Source organism: Ochotona princeps, chromosome 7 (genome assembly GCF_030435755.1).
Source record: "Ochotona princeps isolate mOchPri1 chromosome 7, mOchPri1.hap1, whole genome shotgun sequence".
Taxonomy (NCBI): domain Eukaryota; kingdom Metazoa; phylum Chordata; class Mammalia; order Lagomorpha; family Ochotonidae; genus Ochotona; species Ochotona princeps.
In genome coordinates, this window is record NC_080838.1 from 32,013,425 (window position 1) to 32,037,142 (window position 23,718).

Sequence of the window (23,718 nt, forward strand, 5' to 3'; positions counted from 1 at the left end):
TATCTATCTATCTATCTATCTATTTTTGACAGGGAAAGGGAGTGAGAACCACAGTGTGTGTGTGTGTGTGTGTGTGTGTGTGTGTGAGAGAGAGAGAGAGAGAGAGAGAGAGAGAGAGAGAGAGAGAGAAGCAAAGGGCCAGGCTGAGGTCAAGAACCAGGAGCTTCCTCCTGGTCTCCCATGTGGGTGACAGAGGCCCAAGAACTTAGGACATATTATGCTGCCTTCCTAGGTGCATTAGCAGGGCGGTGGATCAGATGCGGAGCAATTGGCGTTTGAACTAACACCCGTATGGGAGGCTGGCATTAAAGGGTACAGCCTAATCCGCTAAGCCACAGTACTATCCCCACCCACCTCCATAACTTTTGCACAGAAGTTTTGGATACAGAGCATTTTTTAAAAACATCATTATGCTGTAATCTCCAGATCATTTTTAAAAATATGATTACTAACTCTTTTAAAGGATTTTCATCTGATGACTAGAATTTAACCTCCCCAAATTGCTTCTGATCTTTGATGCGTGCTTGTTATGTTTGTAACCTTTTAGTATGCCATAGGGAAAATTTTCAGAAGCTAGATGTCTGTAAAAACCTCAGACTTTCGTTAAAAATTGAATGACACCAAGACCTTTGAAAACATTAGCTGGATTTGAAGTTCTATGAATCTTTTCTGATGGATGCAGTAGATGCTGCCAAGCTGTCAAAATACTCACCGACTCTAATATAGTTTTCCAGTTCCTTTGGCAAAATAACACTTCACTTAACTGAGAATTTACCCACGCTAGCATATTGCATTAAAAACTGAACAAAAATATACAGGTGGCAAAAATAGAGGCAGCAGCACCCAAGCCCAAGAACCTGTATATTCTGTACAGAAAACCCTAAAACTGCTGCTTTAATAAGGTAATGTCAGCCACATACACTCTACTCATTATGCAGTTAAGAAAAAAAAATACAAACTTGTGCCTTTTGAAATGTCATTGAATCCTGAAGAGCTGGACACGTGTGTAAAACTAAGGAAAGGAACAATGACTTGACTTTCAAGGCATTTGCATAAATGAGCTGTGGAAAGGATGATGCGTTTCTTTGCAGTTTCCATCAATGGTTTCATTGTTTTTTTTAATTAGTCCAATTTATAAGTTCTTTGAAAGAACACAGAATACTTTCAAATCTCCCTGACTTCTTGCGAAAACATTTTGATTCTTTTAAAAGAAGTAGACAATGGCAATTAAAAATGAACCGGTTCACTGAGCTTTTAGGGAAGAAGTTAGTATTGAGGCCACAATAAATAAAAGGATTCTATATCTGATGTTCAGTTGCCAAAATATAAGATTTGTATAACAAATCTTATTGCATCAACATGATGAAGTTCCTCAGTTAAGTCTGTCTTTTTGTGTCTGACAATATTATTAATCTTCCTTTAAAACAGATCAATTGATTATAAAGGCAACCTTTGCTAAATATGAGGTATGGAAACTGAAACAGACAGGGCCAGATAATGAGGTGCTTAATCTGTAATCTGCCAGTTCACAGTGGCTGGAGGTAGGCTGTGTCCATAGCCAGGTAGCCAGGAGCAGGGAACTCAATCCAGGTCTGTCCCGTTGGTGGTGGGAACCCAATTATTTGATCATCTCTATCGCTTTCCAGCTTCTGCATCAACAGGAAAACAGAGTCTAGAGATGGGGTCAGGAGCTACTCAAAAGTGTCACACATTAAATACCTGCTCTGCTGTGGTGACTTTTAGACTGCAGTGATAGCAATAGTCCTCCGTTCATGTGTGCTGTGATCTGTGTGCTATATCAGATCCTGTATGCTGTACTCACTTCCATGTTAAGAGAATGTGGGCAAGCTAATGTATACTCCTAGGGGTACAGGTAGGCTAGAGAGGGGGCTTAAAATCACACTGGACAAGCAAGGCACTGACATGGCATCTGGATGTGTTGCTGCCTTACAGTGGTGGCATCACTGTTGCTTCCCATCTTCAGGCAGAGTTTATGTGAATATGTGTTGGAATTTGAATCCTGCAGTAGTGTAAAGGTATCATTTATGCTTTTTCCTTGAAAAAGCTGAGCTGACATGCCAGAAAAATGTTGCCAGTGGTTTTGGCTGAACCATTGAACAGAATGTTTGTCTGCAGACACCTACTGGCCACAGTGGGCCTGGTGTCCTCATGTTATCGATACCTGGTGATTACAGAATACCCACTGGTGGAACAGATGTTCTGCGTCCTGCTCCATGTAAGGCTTGTACAGTTTGGATATTATTTCCCTATATAGATAAAGAACTTTAACAGCCTGTGTTTTGTTGGTTTTCTCATAATCAGGATTATCAGATGCTGATTCGTCGGGTGAGGAAGAAGGAGGGACATGAAAGTAGATAACAGTGGCAGTGGTGGTGGTCTGTGCATGTATGTGTGTGTTTAAAAATATCAAAGCAAGCAAGAACTTTTTACAGAACCATATGAAAAATTAATGAAAAAGTTCCTTTGCTTGGAAGTTGTAAATCATCACAGTTTCCTAGTGATGATTTTTGCTGATTTCTGAAAGTGTGTGTCTGTTGGTTTAAATCTGACAACACTGTGTTGTCAGAATTGATTACTCTCCTTGAACTCTGTGTGTGTGTTTGTGTGTGTGTGTGTGTACTCTTAAAGATATCTTGACATCTTGTTAAACACTGAAGGCGAGGCATATGGTGTTACTGCAGTTGAAAGCAATTGGAGAAAGAATGCCAGTCAGTTAAATATAAAAATATGATGCAAAATTGTGTACTGTAAAAGTGTCCAAACTCTCAAATATTAGCTCAGAGTGAGATCTTTGACTTAAAAAATTGCTAAATGGAAGTGAAATATAGTTTCAATAAATAAATCACATAACCTAACATATTGTAACTTCTCATTAAGGTCATTATTGCTGTCTTTTTTGGAAACTGTGTCTCAACACTGTACCATATATGAAATAAAAATCTATCTCAGTTGCATTTTGTCACTTATGGGGGGACAAATTTGGGAGTTATTTTGCCCTTACGTCACCTATGGCTTGTATGTAGTAAATAAAAAAAGAGGAAAAAATCTTTTCAGACATTTATAATGATTGAAGCAGAATAAGAGAGTAAGATAATAGAGTAAGTTGGGTTGTGGAGCCCTGTCCTTTAAAAATCGCCATTCGGATAATAAATGAGCCTTGTGTGCAGCTGACCCTGTTTAACAAAGGAAATACGTACATTTATGGGATGGAGATTTGTAGTCATTGCTTATTTCCAATATTTCTTTTGCATACATGTTGGAATTTTTTTTTCTAATCAAGTTGGGCATTTTTGTGGTTTCTCCTGTGCTGTCCTGAGTTGGCAGACAAAGGCAATTTGGATTTTATATTCATGCTGTTGTTTAGCTTGGAACACGGTGCAGATTTCTGGTGGCAAAGACCAGCACTCTTGCTCACAGATACTTGAAAGTGATGTCAGTAGCAGTTGATGGATGCCAGAACATGCCAAGTTTCTACACAGGAATACTTTTCATTTAATGTAAAATGGTAAAATCCTAGCTATGTGAGCAGCTATATTGGAAGCATGAAGTTTTCATTTTTACGTGAGAGTTTCTTTCCCTTTCCTACTTAAACAACTTTTTGTGTAACTTACATAGGAAGCTTGCGCATATGAAATAAATTTTGGAATTTAGATGTTTTTTTTTACCATGAGAACATTGGCTTCATTATGTGCTGCAGGTATGCATAAAATGATCCCAAAGCTGGAAAGTAACCAATATGCTTCATTTCTATGGACATTCCAATAAAAGAAGATGATATTTGGGAGACTCATTTTGGCAGGGAAAAATGTACATGTTCAGTGCAAAGGTTACCAAGTTGCTGGAACATGAAATGAGAGGAATTTTCATTCTTTATTCATCAGACTTTAAAAATGTTTGATGTATTACCTCAGGGCTCCATATCAAATTAAAATAGATAAATGAAGACTACAATAGTAGCCATCTGTCTGAAATTATTTTGCTGGCAAGAGGATAGATGGCTCAAGTTATCATTGGATGTCTCTGTTAGGTGACACAGTGCGGAGAAGACTGTGTGGAAGCTAGGAAGATGAGTCCTACGAGTAGGTTGGTCAGGAGCATTAGGGAAGTGATGATGATGGTAGAAAATGACAAGACACTGGTATGTTGGAGAAAAACAGGCCACTGGATGCAAAATTGTGCTGGAACTGAACCATTGTTGCGTAAAAGTGTTTGGAAAGAAATGGGCAGTGACTCAGTTAATGGAGGCAAATTATTTCCAGTGTGAGTATGTGAATAACATGTAACTAACTGCCGGCTGTAATAGCGTTGGTATGACGATGTAATAATTTAATCAGTAAGTCAGAATTTGCTTGAATTGAAAATGCCACATTTTAGAGTAATTAATAGTAAGCAATTAAACAGTACATTTCTTTTTACATGGTATATTATGTGAGAAGGTATTGAATAACTAGAAAATGCATACATCTAATGACCAGAAAAGAAAAATGTCTCCCTAAGACTAACTGATCATGGTTGGAACCATAAGACCTGAGAAACAGCTGCAATGCATAAAGAACAAAAATACCCCAGGTAAAAAATCGAATGTTCTAGTAGAACCCTTTGTTATGTTTCACATCTTTGAAGAATTGCAATTGGCAAATACAGCTGATACAGATTGTGCTTAATACTGGGTAACAAAATGTAGGTCAAGAAGGGCCATGAACTGAGCAGTACTACCCCTTCAACTTGAAGCATGCTGTGGACAAACCCATTGGTTAGTTGGGTCATGTGGAGTTCAAGGAAGAGTTGTGGCTTTGCGTTTGTGTTCTCATGGAGAGAACGTTGCTTTAAAGCATATAGTGGCATTGTTACCTACTGAGGCTTCCTTTAGCTGTTTGTCAATGTAAACAGTTTTGTTACCTGCAGCTGTGCAAGTGGGTACCTGAAAGGAAGGGCTTTACAAATCTTTGAAATTGTTCATTTCTCATGGGTGAGATACTCAATCATAGCAGTGTCTCTGGGGGGTTTTTGTTGTTCCCAGGATGGGGATGGGAGTTGGGGTAGGGACTAGTCTCAGTCCAGGGTAAGCAGCGAGGCAAGGAGATTTGCAATTGCTTCCCAAAGATCTTTGCAGTGTGAGTTTGTTATTTGGTGGAAGTGTTACAAATGCCCACAGCCTCACACCTAAGCGTATGCAATTAAAATATTGAAAATTAAACTGCTACTTGTTTGTGAGATGCTGGCATTTTGTTGGCAAGATTTTCAAAGGCTTGTTGGAGTTCTTGGGAACTTAAAACAAAAATTGTTTGAGAAACAAGCAGCATGTGACATAGTAGGAACATGATAACTGAATTCTTTTTCCTGGACAATGTTGGGCTTTTGAAATATCACTTTCTGGAGTGTAAGTGGTGGATGTTTTCTTAATAAGGTTTTATATAAAAATAACCACACAATGTTTAGATAGCTTCCTGGTCTGGGTGTCAGTACATGATCTGGTGTCTGTCACTCAGTTGTGTCACTTCCTCTTGTTGCTCCTTGTGATGGAGTCCCATGACCTTAACAGTGTTATACAACACATCTGATTTGTTTTTTGCCTGCCTGTATTTGCCATTGCTTGTGCCCCAGAACACTCCTTTCCCAGTGCTTCACTGACCTGTCCCTTCCTTCCCTTCAGAATTCTGGGTTGGTCAACCCTCTCAAAGAGGTTGTACCTGACCACCACATCAAGCATAGCTCTTCTCGTTTTTTCCTACTCTGCTATAGTTGTCTTCACAGCATTCATCTTCACTTGAAATTGTATTCTCTGTTGGTTTCCTTTTAAGTGCTGTGAAGTTAAGTGCTATGTCAGCCTTGTTCATTGATATAATTCCGTGCCTTCAGCATTTAGTAGAATGTATGAATGATTGTTCAAATGTATCATTAAGATACGTGGTTTATTAGACTGGAATTGGAAATCTGGATTTTTCCATCCTAAGTCTGCAAAGGTACATTTTCAGTTATTGTATTTGTTCCTCCGTGTTGGAATGCTAATTCCTCATTTCTTGCCATTCTGTCTGAATTCCAACAGAATATCAGCTGGAGTTGAAAGGCAGGTACCTTGTATCTAACAGTGCAGAAGTTTTCAATAAACTAGATTCTAAGCCAGCTAGATTCAAAAATGTCTAATAAACTGTTCACTCTGTTAGCAGTTACCTCTTCTCTCTCCATCAGAATGTAGAGCTCCAATCAGCAAGGACTTGTGACATGAGACTAAATGCCAGAGACCACTCTTTTACACCACCTCCATGAGCAAGCCTTGAAAAGACTAAATGGAACTGGTTTTGTTCACCTATGAGTAAAGAACCGAAATGTGTCCCATTGGATGTCACATTCCTACTAGCTTGATGTTCAAGTTCTCCCTTTATGTAGGTGATTCAGTAAAAAGAAGCAAAGAGAAATTGAAAGGATTTTTCAAGCTCTATTTCCTCCCACTATCCAAATTGGGAATTATCTATTTCCTTGATGAAAATGCTGAAATATTGCATTTATGTTCCGCTGTTGAACAATTTTTCTTGTGAGACATACATTATAATGTACTTAAAAAGAAATACTTTGGCTAGAAAATGACTATTAACACAGAATGTTTCTGAGAGTTGACTGTAATTGTGAACCATTTAGACATCTAGCAAATGAAATACTGTTTTCTGATATTTAAAGGGAAAACACATGTTAGCCCAGAATCTATTAAATAGTTACCTTTAGAAAAATGTATGCTTATTAAAAAATCGTGATCTCCCATTGATATATTCAATATGGCTCAGAGTGGCTTCCAGTATAACTCTGCAACCTTTTGCATTTCAGGTTCGTGGGAGTAAGGGAGAAGTTCTGTACATTTTGGATGCTACCAACCCACGGCACTCCAACTGGCTTCGTTTTGTGCATGAGGCACCGTCTCAAGAGCAGAAGAACTTGGCTGCCATTCAAGTGAGCTTCTTTGCTGCTTATTTGTACTGTGCACTGTGAGGGGAATGAATTAATTTATGACTCTGCTCGCTGTTTTAAAATTATTTTTCTGTGACTTGCTTCAAATGACAGTAACTAACTCATAAAAGCAGAGAAATCTTAACCAGTCATTATAGGCAGGGAAGAGCAAGGCCAACTGCAAACTCACACCAGATCACTCATTTTATGAGAATTCTTCAGGGCAAGAATACTGCTATCAAATAGTGTCTGTAGTGGATCTTGCTTTGAAGTATTTTTCATTCTTTCAGTGGATCTTTGTTGATTGTTTTTCTAGATAGTTTCTTAGGTTCATAGTCATGTACTTCATGCTAATGTTAGGGAAAGGTATAGGAAGTTTGCTTCCGTGAATTCCCTATGAACAGATTTAGAACCTCTTCAGGATGGTGTGTCAGTGAGGGATTTCTGGGGAAAGTTAACCATGAGTGTGAGGTGATGGCAGGGCTAATTATAAGGAATCCATTTGTGTAATGATAGAGGCTGCTGAGTCCCAAATCTGCAGAGCTGGTGTCCCTAGTTTAGTCCAGAGATTTGAAGCTTTTGTAGAACCTGGAAGAACTAAGTGCCATTTTGAAGTCCATCAAGCAGAAAGAGCGGATGTTGTGGTTTGAATGCTCTGCAGAGGAATGCTGTCTTATTTAGTGTGGGGTGTGTGTGGGAGCGGGTCAGACTTCTGTTCTCAGGTTTTCACTGAATGGAGCAAACTCATGTATGGTATGGAGAGGAATCTGCTTTACCAAATCACTGTTTTAAATGTTAATGTTTCTGCTGAACTTCTCACAGAAACACCAAACATGATGTTTGATCTACTGTTTCGCAGGCCATGGCCCGCCAACAAGTTGACATGCGATTAAGCATTATGGGTGGAGCTGTATCTTATTGAATTCTGTTTCCCTGGATCACAGAATACCACTTCATGTAACACTGGGCTATGATCCTGGTGCCAGTTGATTACATGATCCCTCAGTGGAAATTAAAGTAAGAGAAAAATGCAGATTTTGGAGACATCTCGTAAGTCAAATTCATTGATCAGAGAATAAGGAGACATTTTCTGGCAGAGAATTGAATGCCTCCTGGATCCTAAACTATAGAAGAGGAAGCAGACCTCAGGCTGGCAAAAACAAGAGGGAAAGCTAAAAGGATAAAGGAGCAAGCAGTGTTTGAGTGTCTACTGTGTACACTGTTCTAGAAGCTCACATGTATACCTTTGTTTATAGAGAGTCTGTTATTGGTGATTAGGCTGGTTTTGCTTAGTTCTTAATTTAACATCTATAGTTGTAACGGAAATACATGCAGTTTAATTTTTCAAGTAAACAGAAAACAATCATCTTTGTTAAGGAAATATTTGTTTGAATAATAGAGACAGGAAAAGAGGGGGAACATGATTTTTCATCTGCTAATCTACTGCTTAAATGCTTTTAACCATCAAAACCAAGCACCAAGAACTCCGTCTAGGTCTTACACATGAGCATGGTTGGGACCCCAGGCTCTTCAGCCATCATCTTCGCTTGCTACTAAGCATTAGCAGGAATCTGGATTGAAAATGAAGCAGCAAGGCTCAAACCAGGCACTGTGACATGGCTATGGACATCCCACACAGTGGCTTTAACCTGCTGCCCTCTAGTGCCTGCCCCAAACAGCTATGTAGAATACCACAAGATTAATGTTATCATTTTAGAAATATTAATAAATATTCATCAGTGTTTTCTTGTCCTTCTTTCTTACAACATTGAAAAGCAGAGAAAGGGAGGAAGGGGAGGAGTAAGAGAGACAGAGAGAAAGAGAGAGTGATCTTCCATCTGTTAGTTAACTACTCAAATGGCCACAACAGCTGGGGCTTGGCCAAGCCCAAAGCAAGGAGTCATAAAACCCACTTGGGTCTCCCACAGGTTAGCAAGGAAACAAGCACTTGGGCTGTCTTTCACACTGTTTTCTCATGACCAAAGAGCTGGATTGTAAGTGGGGTAGCTAGTTCTCAAAATGGTACCCACATGGCTTGCTGATGTTGCAGGCAAAAGATCAATGCTCTGTGTAACCACACCATTCCCATAATTGTGGTCTTTTTTAATATGATGCATGGAAGATGACTGTTTCAAAACAGTTGAGTTGGAAAATAGACTCCAAAGATATTCAAGCCACTTTTCAGATTACTCATGACATGCACTGATCCAGTCATAAATTTAAACTGAGTTTTTATTTTTAGTCATTAATTTGGTTTTTGCTTTTGTTTTTCAAGTGTAATTTTAAGACTTCCTAAAGCAAACTCATCTTAAAAGATTTTAGGTTGTGTCATAATTTTAATTTATAGACTCCATTTATTTGTCTGTGTTGCTATCATTTTAGGATTTGCCTATAGAAACGTAAAATTTGTTTAGTGGGAGTTCCCCTCAACTACCCGTTTGCCAATAAAGAGACTTTCAATTAGTAGAAAGTGTGTTAGTAAGTGTTAATCTTGATGTCTTCTCTTGATGTTAGTTCTCTGCTGTGCTCTGTATTTTATCACATCATAGTCTGTTGTTCAGCAGCGAAGGACTTGGTGCACATGGAGCCTATAATAACACGCGTGGACTACCGACTGATGGTCAGTAGCCCAAGTTTATTAGCAGAATCAGACTTTTAAAAAGAAGTTGCCATGTAATGCAATGTAATTAATAATAAAAAAGAAGAACTTGTCGTGTATGCATCAGGAAGGGGGGCTTGGGGAATTTACATTTCAACAGCAAGAGAATACGCAATTTGTTCATCTAGCAAGTTCCCTTCCTCAGTCTGTTCATTCCTGCTCCCCTGCCTGGGGAAGGAAGCACCTCTCTTTTTTATCTATTATCTAAACCTGTGGACTAGGGAACTTCCTGACTATTCATTTCCATATTAATTGCTCCTGATAGCTCTGGCTCCACATTGGCAAAGATTCAGTGTCTTCCCAACAGTAGTCACTTAGGCATTCTTCCCTTGTTTTTAGTGATTTTCCAAGACTTATACAGCTGTTGTTTGTTACACACAGGGTAATACTCTTCTTCTTCTGTGTCAGTTGTGTTTCTCACATTGAAACAAAGTAGAATCTGGGGCTAGTGCCAGGGTATTGCAGGTTAAGTCTGTCTGTAGCATTGGTATCCCAAATAGTTGCTGAATCTAGTTGTTGAGAATTGGCTGTTCTATTTCTGATTGCGCTCCCTTCTAATGGCCTGGGAAAGCAGAGGAGGGTGGCCCTAAGAGACCTGGAAGAAGCACATGGTTCCTGGCTTTGTACCTGCCCAGCTGTTACTGTTGAGTCCTTTGGGGAGTGAACCAGCAGATGGAAGATCTTTTCGCCATCTCTCCTCTTTGTAACCCTGCCTTTCAAATAAAAATAAGTAAAACTTATTTTATTAAAAGATCCAAGAAAAGGAGGTAGGAAAATGCAAAAGTTGACAGTCGTAACTTTGGCTAAGATATAATTATTGACTTAACAAGAGGGAAGCATGTGTTTAGATAGGGACTCACATGTCTAAGAGGCTCTGCCAAATTTCACTCTTGACTTTGATTAGAATCTGTCCAGAGGCCCCTGGGGAGAGTTCTTTTGCTGCAGAAGCCATGGCAGTAGCTTTCATTTCTTTGAGCACTGTTCCGCCCTTTCTAAACAAGGGAATCGAGTGTACACTTGCCATGTTTTTTGTCAAGGAACACAAGGGATCTTTATTAACTCCCTTGAGGTAACATCTTTCTAACTGAAACTCAGCAGTAGCTGGAGTAGTGGATTGCTAAATGTTCAAAATCGCATCTAGGCTAGGGGAAGAGATCGTGGTAGTTGGGTCATGTGGCTGAATGCGATGTCAGCCATCCTGTTGGTTGGGGTGATCTCCTGAGGCTTGCATTCCAGAAGCATTAAGTTAGTAAGAGAAGATCATAATGTTTCATACATAGCATGATTCCTAGCCCTGTCAACTTGCATTCCAAATTGTATCTGAAATTTGGAGTATTCAGGAAATTATTTATTTGAGCTGTATGTCCTGGGAGTGGAGAAAATGAGAAACATTTGTGGCTATGTGGTTTGCTTGCTGGGAGACGTCAATTCTTGGTCCAATGTTTTTCTGGCCAGGGGATTAAGAATTTGAAGTCCGTTTTGGCAGAGGGTTGGAACTCCTTCTTGGACACTTGTGTTCCTAGATTTGTAATTTATATGATTTTTGGAAAATGTGCTTTGGAAATAACGATTTAATTATATAAATTATTGAAGAAGCATCTAGTAGGCAATCAATTCTTCCCACTTGCATACTTTCTGGAATGATCCGTGAAAAGTACAATCAAACTTCTGGAAGACGTCTAGCTATGACTATTCTAAATATGGAAAGCAATAGTCTAAAATGAAATATTTATAACTTCATAAGGAGGATGATTCTTGCTAAATGTCAGCTTTATTGCATTAATAAAAATGTATACATAATACTTGAAAAAATATTTGATCTAACCATTGCTTTTCAGATTTTTAAAATATTCCAATCTTTTGATTGAAAGCTGATTGTTAAAATAATAGAATGTTGCCATGTAAAATTGAAATTCGTGAGAAATTCAGAGATACTGTTGTATCTCATATTCTTCAGAATACATTTCCTGGCGTCTGTTTCCAGGATAATAATTTATGTTATTTTATCAACATAAGAAGTGGGTTGGTGTTCTAAGAAACAGGAGTGTGTGGAAACACATTTGGGTGCTGGCCCAGGTCCTGTAGGTGTTGGCTTTGGGGCTGGTGTGAAGTGATGCAGAGGGCGTTGGGTGCTGAGCTGAGCTGTCAGCACAGCTCCACCCCCGTTCTGCTGTCAGTTAAGATTTCCCAGCACCAGAAGTTTTTTTTTTTTTTAATCGCAAATAATTTCCTTCCCCTCTTTTTGCCTTGCCCAAGGATTAGTGGTCATAAGCAGTTTATTCCCAGGTGTTCTCTCTCTCTCTCTTTAAAGATTTATTCGTATTTTTATTGCAAAGTCAGATATACAGAGAGGAGGAGAGAGAGAGGAATATCTTCCATCCGATGGTTCACTCCCCAAGTGACCACAACGGCCGGTGCTGTGCCAATCTAAAGCCAGGAGCCAGGAGCTCTTTCAGGTCTCCCACACAGGTACATGGTCCCAAGGCTTTGGGTCATCCTGGACTGCTTTCCCAGGCCACAAGCAGGGAGCTGGATGGGAAGCGGGGCTGCCGGGATTAGAACCGGTGTCCATATGGGATCCTGGTGTGTTCAAGGTGAGGAATTTTAGCCACTAGGCCACTGTGCTGGGCCCTCCCAGGTGTTCTCTTATAACCAAGACATATCAGTATGGAAGAGCTCGGAGGTTAAATCTGAATGTCACAGCAGAGACACAACCCTGATGTTTTTAAAATGTGAATACATTTCCACATTGTGACTAAGCCATCAAGATTCATATGCATACAAACACCAGCTTAGTGACCAGGTAGCCAACTAAAAGACATACAAAATGGATTTATTATATATGCATAAAATTAATTTCCTCTAGTTCTCTTTCTTCTTTGTATGTGTTTATTTTATTGGGTTTGTGTAAATTGATTTTCTGCAGTATTTTATAATAACTCAAACATTAAGGTACAAATATCTAGTCTTCAAAAAATGTATTATTTATTAGTTTACAGACATATACCTGCCTTTTAATGAGTTATTTTCCTTAAGGTGTGTGTATATATATATGTATTTTTTATTAGGCTAAGAGGTTAAAGGTAAGTTGCAAGTAGTTCGTCTGTGAGGTTTTTAATCTGAATCACACTCTAACCATATCATGGGGGGGGTGTTTCTTATTTGCCAATTTATTCTTTTCATTTAGTTTGTGGTGTATTGGCAAGGAAAAATATATATTTGAGGAAATATCCTTAAGTTGTATATTTGTGGAAATATCCTTAAGTGATAAAGAAAATGTTAGTTGTTAATCATAATGACAACGACAGCTAGCATGGAGGATTTACTATGTGCTAGTACATAGTTTCACGTGGTAACTTCGCTGATATTTGCCCTGGCCTCATGAGGAAGGAGTTGCAGTTATCACTGCTGTCTGTCAAGTAGGCAAAGGAAGCCCAAGAGGGTCGAAGTAACTTGCCTTAGGCCGCCCAGCCTGAGGGTGGCTGGTTTGGGTTATGCTGCAGATAATCTATCTTCATTGTCTGTTCTCTTTACTCCTCAACTCTAATACCTTGGAATGGAAGGATTTGAAGAAGCCTTTCATGTTTTTGAATGTGCTATTAGAATTTTTTTAAATTTGTTTAAAAATGTGCAGGACATTTTAATTAAAGCAAAAAGAATTTCCAAGGTATTTATATTATGTGTTTCTTGATCTTTTAAATTCCCAATTGCAGCTCCTTTCCGTATCAGTCACACCTGGGCCAAGTTGACCCTGTCTATTCATTTAGTTCTAACTAATGTGTTAAAAATGTTATAAAGTTAATATGTCGACAGAGCTCCTAAAATTAGTAAGTGCAGAATTTCAGAATCAGAGCCTACTAAGCTGGGGATAAGGAGCGCGTTTGGATAGATGGGACTTTGTCCACTTACCCTCTTCCACTGTAGACAACCCTGCTTCCTAGCATACACATCCCAGCCAACAGTGAAACAGAATGTGTTCCAGTCCATTAGTGTATGAGTTCTGTGAATCCCCTGGATTTATAACATGGCTTTTGGGTTATTTTTCAGAACCACGTTGAAGAGTCTTGTGGCTGTGTGTCCATTTTTTGCATGTGATTGTGTTCGTTACGTATTGTTATGCTGCAGATTTAAGTTAAAATTCAACAGCTGTGTTAGCAGCCATTTATCATTTCATATAGTTTCTAAGGGTTAGAAATTCAGAGTAGCCTCACTGGGTGGTTCTGACGTTCTGACCTAGGGGCACAAGCTGTAGTAGTCAAGCAGTCCGCAGGGGCACATTGGCTGTGAAGACTAGGGTAGGCCTCCCGGGCTCACTGATAATGCTAGTGGCTTTAGTTTTTCCTATGTGACTCTTCACTTAGAGCTGTTTCAGGACATGGCAGCTTGCTTCTGGCTGAGAGGTGATGAGAGAGAGAGTTTGAGAGTGAGAGAAAGAAGGATATGGAAAGGGGGTGGAGAGAAAGACTCATGCTGAAATCGTTCCTAGCCTCACTTCTCTCTGGTGCTGTTGGTCACACAGCTGAGTCTTGCACAGTGCAGCTGGGGACTACAGTGGGATGTGAATATATCAGGAAGCAAGGCGTACTTGTGTGCTGTTTTCAAGGTGAGCTAATGTCAGTGGTCATCAAGGAAAGTTTGCTTTATGGAAAGATCTGATAAGATAGACAGGTGGTAGAGAAAGCTAACACTTGGCATAGAAACAGAATAAATGCAGAAGCCAGTCTAGTTTGGGTATTGTTAGCAAAGTGGATTTTAAGAAGCGGAGAGAGCATGTGCTTTGTTGTTAGAAGTGCTTGAGGAGGTGCGTTCCAGGCTCTTAACTTCTCTGGCTGAGCAGATGCTCATGCATTCAACTTCTAGGTGCCGAGTATCCGCCACTGGAAATACCGTGCCCACCTCCCCCTCTCAATTTTCTGCTGCTGAGGTGTGTGTTTTGGCAAAGTGAGTTAAATTGTTGTTTGCTATGACTCTGTCCCAAGTCAGTGTGTGTGGTTGGAGTCCTGGCTGCACTTCTGAAAGCAGCTCCGTGCTGTTGTGCATGCTGGGAGGTAGTAGGCGATGACTCAGCCTGGGAGTTCCTGACACTGACATGAGAGGCCTCAGTGGAGGTCTTGTCGCCTGACTTTGGCCAGGTGCAGCCCAGGATATTGGGAGCTTTTGGGGAATAAATTAACAAAAGGAAAGATTATCTCTTTCTGGTTTTCCTTGCAAATAAAATAAAATAATGAATAAACAGTAAAAAGTTTTGCTTTTCTTCTTAAGTTGATTGTAATAAGAATTTCTTACTGAGTTTGTGAGAATTCAGTTAATTGTGATAACCTATGTTAAGCATCTGGTCCCTATATATGCCGGTATATGTTAGCTATTATTTTTATTATCACTGTCAGTGGTAAGTTTAGTTTTTCTCTTGATAGCTTTATATCGACATAAAGCAGAGTAAGATTTTGGGTCTTCCCATTGTATCCAGTATAATTGTGTGTAGGTAAGTGACTTATCAATAAATATCATACAATTCAAGGCAACTATTTTATGTAGTGACCAAATCCCGTCAAGTCTGCCCCGACTGTGGCCGCAGCAACTTGTGCTCCTGCGTGGAGTCCCTCCCCTTAGATGTGCAGGGAGGCAACAGTCTAGGCCACTCACCTGCTGTTTCCCATGACACTGCATTTGCCTTGGCTGGGTGATCTGCCTTTGGAAAGATAATCAGGACTTCAAAAAGCTTGTGGAAAAAAATGGAATTAAAAGATGTTTATTTTGCTGCAAAAACATTTTTGAAATGATACTTATGAAGAGTCTTTGGAAAATATGCATTTTGCAAAAACTATGTGTGGCTTCAAATTTTTTTGCATCAAAATACATTTTTTTTTTTTTACTGAATTTCATTTTGAGACCGTCTTTGAAGTCTAGGAAAAAAGTGCCACATTTAAAATTTAATTTAAATGTATTGATTTTAGATTCAATTACATTTAAATTTAAATCTTAAAATATTTAAAATTGTTTAAAGTACTCACAAGACTTGTGGAATAGAAACTCAGCCTACCTAAAATATCTATTATCGTTGCTTAGATGAAGTATTTACTTCTCTCTTTCACTTGTTTCTCAAGAATAACATTTGTGTCGGTCATGTTTGTTTTCCCAGTGTTCTGCATCTGCCGAGGGCTCAGTGAGCACTTGTGGAAGCAGCTCTCTTTTTAGATTCTTGTCTCTTTCATGATGTGGCAATTTGAGAAAGCTTATAACTGTTTCGTTTAAAATAAGAGAAAGCAAATGCTTGCACTTGAACTCTGACCTATGGGTTGTGTGCATATGAGTGTTTGGTCTGGCACAGTATCGCATTTTTTGCTTTGTGAGTGCCGACTCTGTAGTTGTGTGCATTCCTGCTTTTAGTCTATTGTGTGCACATTTTAATTTCTTGGCCAGACTGCTCTGTAGCCAATAGCACCTTATTGTCAATGTGAAAGGTCTTTTTATAAGTATAACCACAGACAAGCAGGGCATTTAATTCAGATACTCTGCTGTTAGCAATTAGAGTCCTGCCTCGACTAACTCAGGAAACTGGGGCAAACAATAATAAAATTGTAAAGTTTTTAAAATTATTATTTTGTGATAATTCTGGGATTTTCTCTCCCCCTCCTCAGTTTCCCTTCCCCCCAACTGATTTCCCCTCCATCATTACAATGCATAGTCTTTCATGTACAGTCATAGTCCCTCATTCCACAAAATAGCAAAGTGTAACGGCTAAGGAGTTTACAGTGATGTGGAGTGTACTTCCAACTCGTTTGTGATTAACGTAATAATGAAGGATTTATTGAGAATTAATCAGCATTGCATCGAGTACACTGAGATGGGACATAGCAATGCAAAGTTTAAAAAGAGGAATGGTAGATACCAAAAAGAATGTTTAAAGTATTTAGTTGTTAGAAAATATAATGAAAAGATGAGGCATTTATTTTTTAGATACAGTGAAGCAAACAATAGCCTATTTATTGGAGGAGGAAGTTAAAGTATTAACCATGTATATTTGTGTTTATTATATATGTATATGTACACACATATATGCATATACATATACGATGTGCATATACATACATATACAGATGTATTTACATGTATGTATATATGTATATGCATATTAATTAAAAGAAAAATATAGAAATCCATAGTTATCCATGAATAATACTACTTGTTTCCAGGCAAAATTTTGTTGAAGAAAATATCCTTTGTTTTTCAAATGTTGGAGAGATACAGTTTATGGTGAATTTTGAATATTTTCAAATGGCTAGCATTGCAGTGATCAATAAATTTCAAAATGAGTTGAATATGATAGACGTAACACAGAAAACCAGAATGGCTGCATTTAGTTTTCTATCAGTGGGAGTTGAATTTTCGGGGCAGTTTTTGTTCAAACTAAATTGCTATATTCAGTGTGTGAATAGACTTTGCCAATGGGTTTGGCCACTGCTAAGCAAAGTAAAATGTGAAGTTCCACATTTCATCAATGAATTAATAAAATATTCATAAGAATGTTCTATAATTTATATTTTGCCAAATCAATATAACTTGCAACTTCACTTTATACAGTATATTATTCTGAGACTTTTGAAAAGTTTGAGTAACAAAACTGTAGAGGAAAATGCTATTTAGAAGGTCATCTGCTTGCCTTGATTGTGTCCCAGTCATCAGGAAAAATCTGTATTCTTCTTTTTTAAAGGCAGCTTAAGGAAAGGAGTGTAATTGTTGAGTGAGTTGTGGTTATTGTCTGTGGTGTGTTGTTGCTTAAGGGAAAGGAGTTTTAAGATTTGGGTGTGGGCTTTCCTCTTCTTTGGTACCTTTGTTTAACAGAAATCTTGAAAGCAATTAAATGATTACCGTGGCTGATTTAGGCCCACACTGTACACATTGTTTTATTATGCCTAATTAAATGGATATATATATATATATGACTGTGAGTTCTTAAGTTGGTATTTAATGTTCATATTATTTAATTCACCTGAGTGAGCAGATGTTAAAACAGCAGTGTTTCCTGATTTCTTTTCGGGTGATTAATTAAGTCCTTTAAGATACGGCTGTGTGCACTTTATGGTGCTTTACATATCTGTCTATTTTATTAGTTTTGCAAACAGGAGACAGGACCTATTCTTGGCCAGACTTAACTCTACCCGGTTATCAGCAACAGTGTGCACCCCACATCAGCATTTGGGCAGTTTATTTCTGTGACTTCATTTTATGCCCATTTCTACACTTGGCATTGTAGTATGCAATGGCTTGCTTTTTGCCTTATGAAATTCATGGTGCTACTATCAAGCACTTAGAGGTTTCTTTTAGACTTCTTTAAATATAGTTTCTGTTTGAATTAATAGTTGGACCAATGTTGTTCATGCATGTATAATCCTTTGAAATGCTTCACCTATAAGTAACTGGCAAACTTTGCAATTTTTAGCTTTGTTGACATCATCTAAATGCACAGAGAATCACAGAATAGTGCCTTACTTCTTGCAAATCAGTAAGTAAAAATAGAGTAAATATAAAGAAATGGATCATCTGTGTTTGTATGATTTTTTTTTATCTGTCACTTTGGGCCCAAATGAAAAACTTCTCAAATTGTCAAATTCTTCCATCAATGCGTTTCAAAGATAAAATGTGCACTTTTAGTAGTAGTGGTAAAGAAGCTAAGTATTAAATTGGTTAAAAGATTTCTCTGAGGCTATAATGTAAGTTGTTCACTGAGTTCAGGACAAAATGAGGACATCATTTTTGCCTGTTAACCCACAGTTTTGCCATGCGTAATATATTCTAACTCCAAGTAATGCATGATATATTGTCTCTCCTTGCATTGGGATACTTTAATTCCACAAAAAACAGTTTTGTTTTTTGTTAGGATGTTTATTCTCTTCAACCTGTAACAGCAAAGCAGTTATAGTAACTGGTTCCTTTAGATCTGAGGTTGGAATGAAAATAGGCAGGGCAGTTGAAGAGCATGATGGTGGGAGATTGGTGGGGATTGTACTGAAAGTTTCCTACAGAAAGGAAATTTGCAGAGCAAATGGAAAGGCTAACCTCAAAACTTTCAATTGTCGTTCCATCACAATTTTGTGGCGATTTCATTTTGGTTTCAATAATGATAGTTATGTTAAAAAGAAAGAATGTCTGCTATGTAATAGGCACTAAACTTAGCATGCTATATATATTATCTTGTTTCATTATAACAGTGCCCCCTAAAGTGTCTGTGGTTTTCTATTTTTCCAATGAAATAACTGAGTTTAAATTAATAAAACTTGGAGACTCGCAAGATGGCCGACATAGGAGGAAGACTGTGAGGGAGCTCACAGACAGAGAAGGCTAGAACGTGACAAAAGCGTAAGTGGAGCAGCATAGAACTACAGGGAGAAGAACATGAAGTTCCCTGGACAGTGTGGAGCCAAAAAAAAATCCACACAACTCGGAAGAGCAACCAGGGAAAAACAAAACAAAGGGCAGGGAAGACGACTTTTTGCTCCTGACCTGCTGAGTCACCTTTGAGTGCAGCCGCTGAAAGCCGCAGTCGAGCAGCCGCTGAAAGCCGCAGTCGACCGCAGACCTCGGGACCCGCAGACGCTGTGGCCGTGAGGACAGGCGGTGATCGGGACCCGCTGGCACTTGCTCACCCTGGTCGCCAGGACCTGCCAGGACCTGCGCCCGCTGAGGACATCAGGATCTGGAGTCGTCGGGACCCGCTAGCATCCGCTCACCCTGGTCGCCAAGCCCCGCCGGGACCTGCACCAGCCGCAGCCTCTAGGTTCCATCGGAACCCGCCGGGACCTGCACCGGACGCAGTCGCCAGGAGACGCACCCGCGGCGAGGGTTCCCACCAGAGGAAAAGGCAGACTGCAAGAACCTGAGGTTTGAGTGAGTTGGGTGGGGACAGTGGTGGGTTGGAGGCTCCGGGAGTCTCACAGAGCCTGAACACCCTTGGTGCTCGTCTCCCTGCCCCTCCTCCCCCGAGACTCCAGCGTCTAGAGACACCGGGAGAGTGCCTAGAAACTGCCAAAACTGTGTCTGGGAGGTGAAGCACAGTGGTCCTGTGCGCTGAGGAGAAAGGCAAAAGGCACACTGAATACTCCCCCATGCCTTTGCGGTCTGGCACTCAGCTGGGTGGTGCTATCCCACAGGAACCCAAGCACGCCTCTGGGCTGGGCAATCCCGTGCTAGCGCTGGAGCGGTCGGTCCCCTGCAAGCGCTGGGGTGGGCGGGCCTGCGCAGGAGGCTCTTCCAGAGAGCACCTGGAACACCCCACGCCCTATAGTCCCGTGCTTGGGAGACGCACCAGGAGAGCACTGCGGACCCGCGTGCAGGAGGCGTTCCCAGAGAGCACCTGGAACCTCTACGCCCTGCAGTCCCTGGCACTGGGGACACACCGAGAAAGCACCTAGAATCCTCCGAGCCCTGTGATCCCGCACACAGGGGGTGCGCACAGAGAGTGCCTTCACTCCCCCACGCCCTGTGGTAGCATACCTGTAGGGGACGAGCTGAGAGTGCGCTTGGAATCCGCTGGGCCCTGGAAGTGGCGCTCTGAGGTCCAGTGTTCTGGAGATGCACCAAAAGTGCCTTGAAAATTCCCACACCCTGCTACTCCACGCCTGTAGACTCCGATCTCTACAGGATAGTGCTTGGAGACCCCTCAGCACAGTGGTGCCTAGGTCTCTCAAAAAAGAAACACTAACACAATGGGAAGAAATACCAGAAAAGTTAATGATCCAGATGAGAGTGCCAACACCCTACCAATAAAGGATCGAAAGCCAATGTCTATTGCGGAGATGCGAGATGAAGACATAGAAGATCTACCAGACAAGGAATTCAAAAAAATAATGTTAAAATATGTCAGAGACAATGAGAAGAATTGGGAGGACTTCAAGGAATTCAAGAACCACATAGCCTCAGAAATACAACAAATGAAAAGTAAAATCCTTGACTTAGAGCACAAAATTGAGAGCCTAACCAACAGAACAAATACAGCAGAAGAGAGGATCTCTGAAACAGAAGACACACAAAACGAACATACCCAGTTCATTAAACAGCTGGAGACAAGTCTGAACAAAGCCAATAAGACCATACAAGAAATGAAAGACAACCTCAGAAAATCGAATATTAGGATTATTGGCCTTCCTGAAGGAGCGGAAAAAGAGTCAGGAATGCAAATGGTGCTCGACGAAATTATACAGGAAAACTTTCAAAACACTTGGAACATGAACCCAGCCCAAATCCAGGACGGTTAGAGGACTCCCAGCAGATATGACCCAAAGCGATCTTCACCCAGACATATGGTGCTCAAGTTCCACTCCAATGAAGACAAAGAAAGAATCCTAAGACAAGTACGAAGCAGAGAAAAGATCACATACCGGGGAAAGCCAATCAGGATCACTGCTGACTTCTCTGAAGAGACTTTACAAGCAAGAAGAGAATGGACAAAGATCTTCCAAATCCTGAATCAGAACAACTGTCAACCAAGAATATTGTACCCAGCAAAGATCTCATTCGTATTTGAGAACGAAATCAAATACTTTCACAGCAAAGAGAAATTAGAAGAATATGCCAGCACAAAACCAGCTCTACAAAATCTCCTTAGAAATGCACTAAATCCAGAAAAAAAGGAGGTGAATCATAAGCAAAGATGGCAAACAGGAAGGTCTCCCCACTAAAGTCCACACAAGAAAGGGCAATTACACAGATATCAACACCCACAAAAACAAGTATGGCAGGGCAAAATCACAACCTCTCAATTTTAACTCTTAACACAAATGGCCTGAACTCACCAATCAAAAGGCATAAATTAAAAGAATGGATTATCAAACAGCACCCAACTATCTGTTGCCTACAAGAGACACATCTAACCAGAAGAGATTCTAAGAAGCTGAAAGTGAAAGGTTGGAAACAGATATTTCATGCCAATGGACGAGAAAAAAAGGCTGCGGTAGCTGTCTTAATTTCAGATGATGTGGACTTCAATCTGACACACATCAAAAAGGACAGGGAAGGACATTATATATTGGTGAAGGGACTGATCCATCAGGAAGTAATTACCATTGTGAACATATATGCACCAAATTCAAACGCACCTAGCTATATGAACCAATTACTCACGGACTTAAGGGGAGACATAGATATACACACAATAATAGTGGGTGATCTTAACACCCAACTAACAACAATAGACAGATCAACAAAACAAAAACTCAACAAAGAAACAACAGAGCTCATACAAACAATAGAACAACTGGACATGATAGATATTTATAGAATTTTTTATCCTAAGGCCACAGATTATACATTTTTTTCAGCAGTGCATGGCACCTTCTCCAGGATCGACCACATGATAGGACACAAAGCAAACCTAAATAACTTCAAAAAGATAGGAATCATACCATGTACCCTCTCAGATCACCACGGAATAAAACTGGAAATCAGCAATTCAAAATGTCCAAGGAAATACAGAAACTCTTGGAGGTTGAACAATATGCTATTAAACGAACAGTGGATCAGAGAAGAAATTAAAGATGAGATCAAAAAATTTATGGAAACCAATGAAAACTCAGACACAACATTCCAAAATTTGTGGGACACTGCCGAAGCAGTGCTACGGGGTAAACTCATCGCAATTGGAGCTCATGTCAAGGCCCAAGAGAGGCGCCAAATACAGGAACTAAACACACACCTCCAGGAATTGGAAAAACAACAGCAGAAGAGCCCCACACACAATAGGAAACAAGAAATCATCAAAACAAGGGAGGAAATCAACCAGATAGAAATAAAAAAACCATACACAAAATCAACAAATCAAAAAGCTGGTTTTTTGAGAAGATAAACAAGATAGACACCCCACTGGCCCGACTGACAAAGAAAAAACAAGAGAAGGCAAGAATCAACAGCATCAAAGATGAAAAAGGCAACATAACAACAGACACCGCATCCATTAAGGCCATGATTAGAAATTACTACAAAGCACTGTACTCCAACAAATCAGAAGATCACCAAGAAATGGAAAAGTTCTTAGACTTCTACCACCTGCCAAAACTTAGCCCAGAGGCAACAAACGACCTGAACAAACCCATAACTGAAGTAGAGATTGAATCGGTGATCAAAGACCTCCCAACAAAGAAAAGCCCAGGCCCAGACGGCTTCACTCCAGAATTCTACAAAACATTCCGAACAGAACTGACCCCAATCCTCTACAAACTCTTCAAAACAATAGAAAAGGAAGCAACCCTTCCAAACTCATTCTATGAAGCCAACATTACCTTAATCCCAAAACCAGACAGAGAACTAACAGAGAAGGAAAACTACAGACCTATCTCTTTGATGAACATTGATGCTAAGATTCTCAACAAAATCCTAGCCAACAGAATTCAAAAACACATCAGACAGATCATTCATCCAGATCAAGTAGGATTCATCCCTGGAATGCAGGGATGGTTCAACATTCGGAAATCCATAAATGTGATACACCACATCCAAAAACTGAAAAACAAGAATCACATGATAGTATCAATAGATGCAGAAAAAGCTTTCGACAAAATCCAACACCACTTCCTACTAAAAACCCTAACCAAGGTAGGCATAGATGGGAAAATCCACAACATAATTAAAGCCATATATGAAAAACCCAACGCCAGCATCATACTGAATGGAGAAAAGCTGGAACCTTTCCCACTGAGATCTGGAACAAGACAGGGATGTCCACTTTCTCCACTACTATTCAACATAGTCCTAGAGGTACTCGCTGAGGCCATAAGACAAGAAAAAGAAATCAGAGGAATCCAAATGGGAAACGAAGAAGTCAAACTCTCACTATATGCAGATGATATGATTCTTTATGTAGAAGAGCCAAGAGACTCAATACAGAGACTGCTAGAACTTGTATGAGAGTTTGGTAGAGTGGCAGGGTACAAAATTAATGAACAAAAATCAACAGCCATAGTGTATGCGAACAGCCCCAAGATGGAAAAAGACTTAACCAGCAAGATACCATTCAAAATAACAGAGAAAAGTATGAAATATCTGGGAATAAATCTAACCAAAAATGTAGGAGACTTATTTGAAGAAAACTACAAACTACTTAAAAAAGA

At 39.8% G+C, this 23,718-nt stretch overlaps 1 protein-coding gene across 3 annotated transcripts in view; it reads left to right on the forward strand.

The window, feature by feature from the left end:
* PRDM5 (PR/SET domain 5) overlaps nucleotides 1-23,718 on the forward strand; it is a 183,457-nt gene that overhangs the window by 57,071 nt on the left and 102,668 nt on the right. For all 3 annotated transcript variants that reach the window (XM_058666903.1, XM_058666905.1, XM_058666904.1), the window contains one exon: nucleotides 6,841-6,963. In XM_058666903.1, coding sequence (XP_058522886.1) covers nucleotides 6,841-6,963 — 123 coding nt within the window. The remainder of the gene's footprint in view (nucleotides 1-6,840; nucleotides 6,964-23,718) is intronic.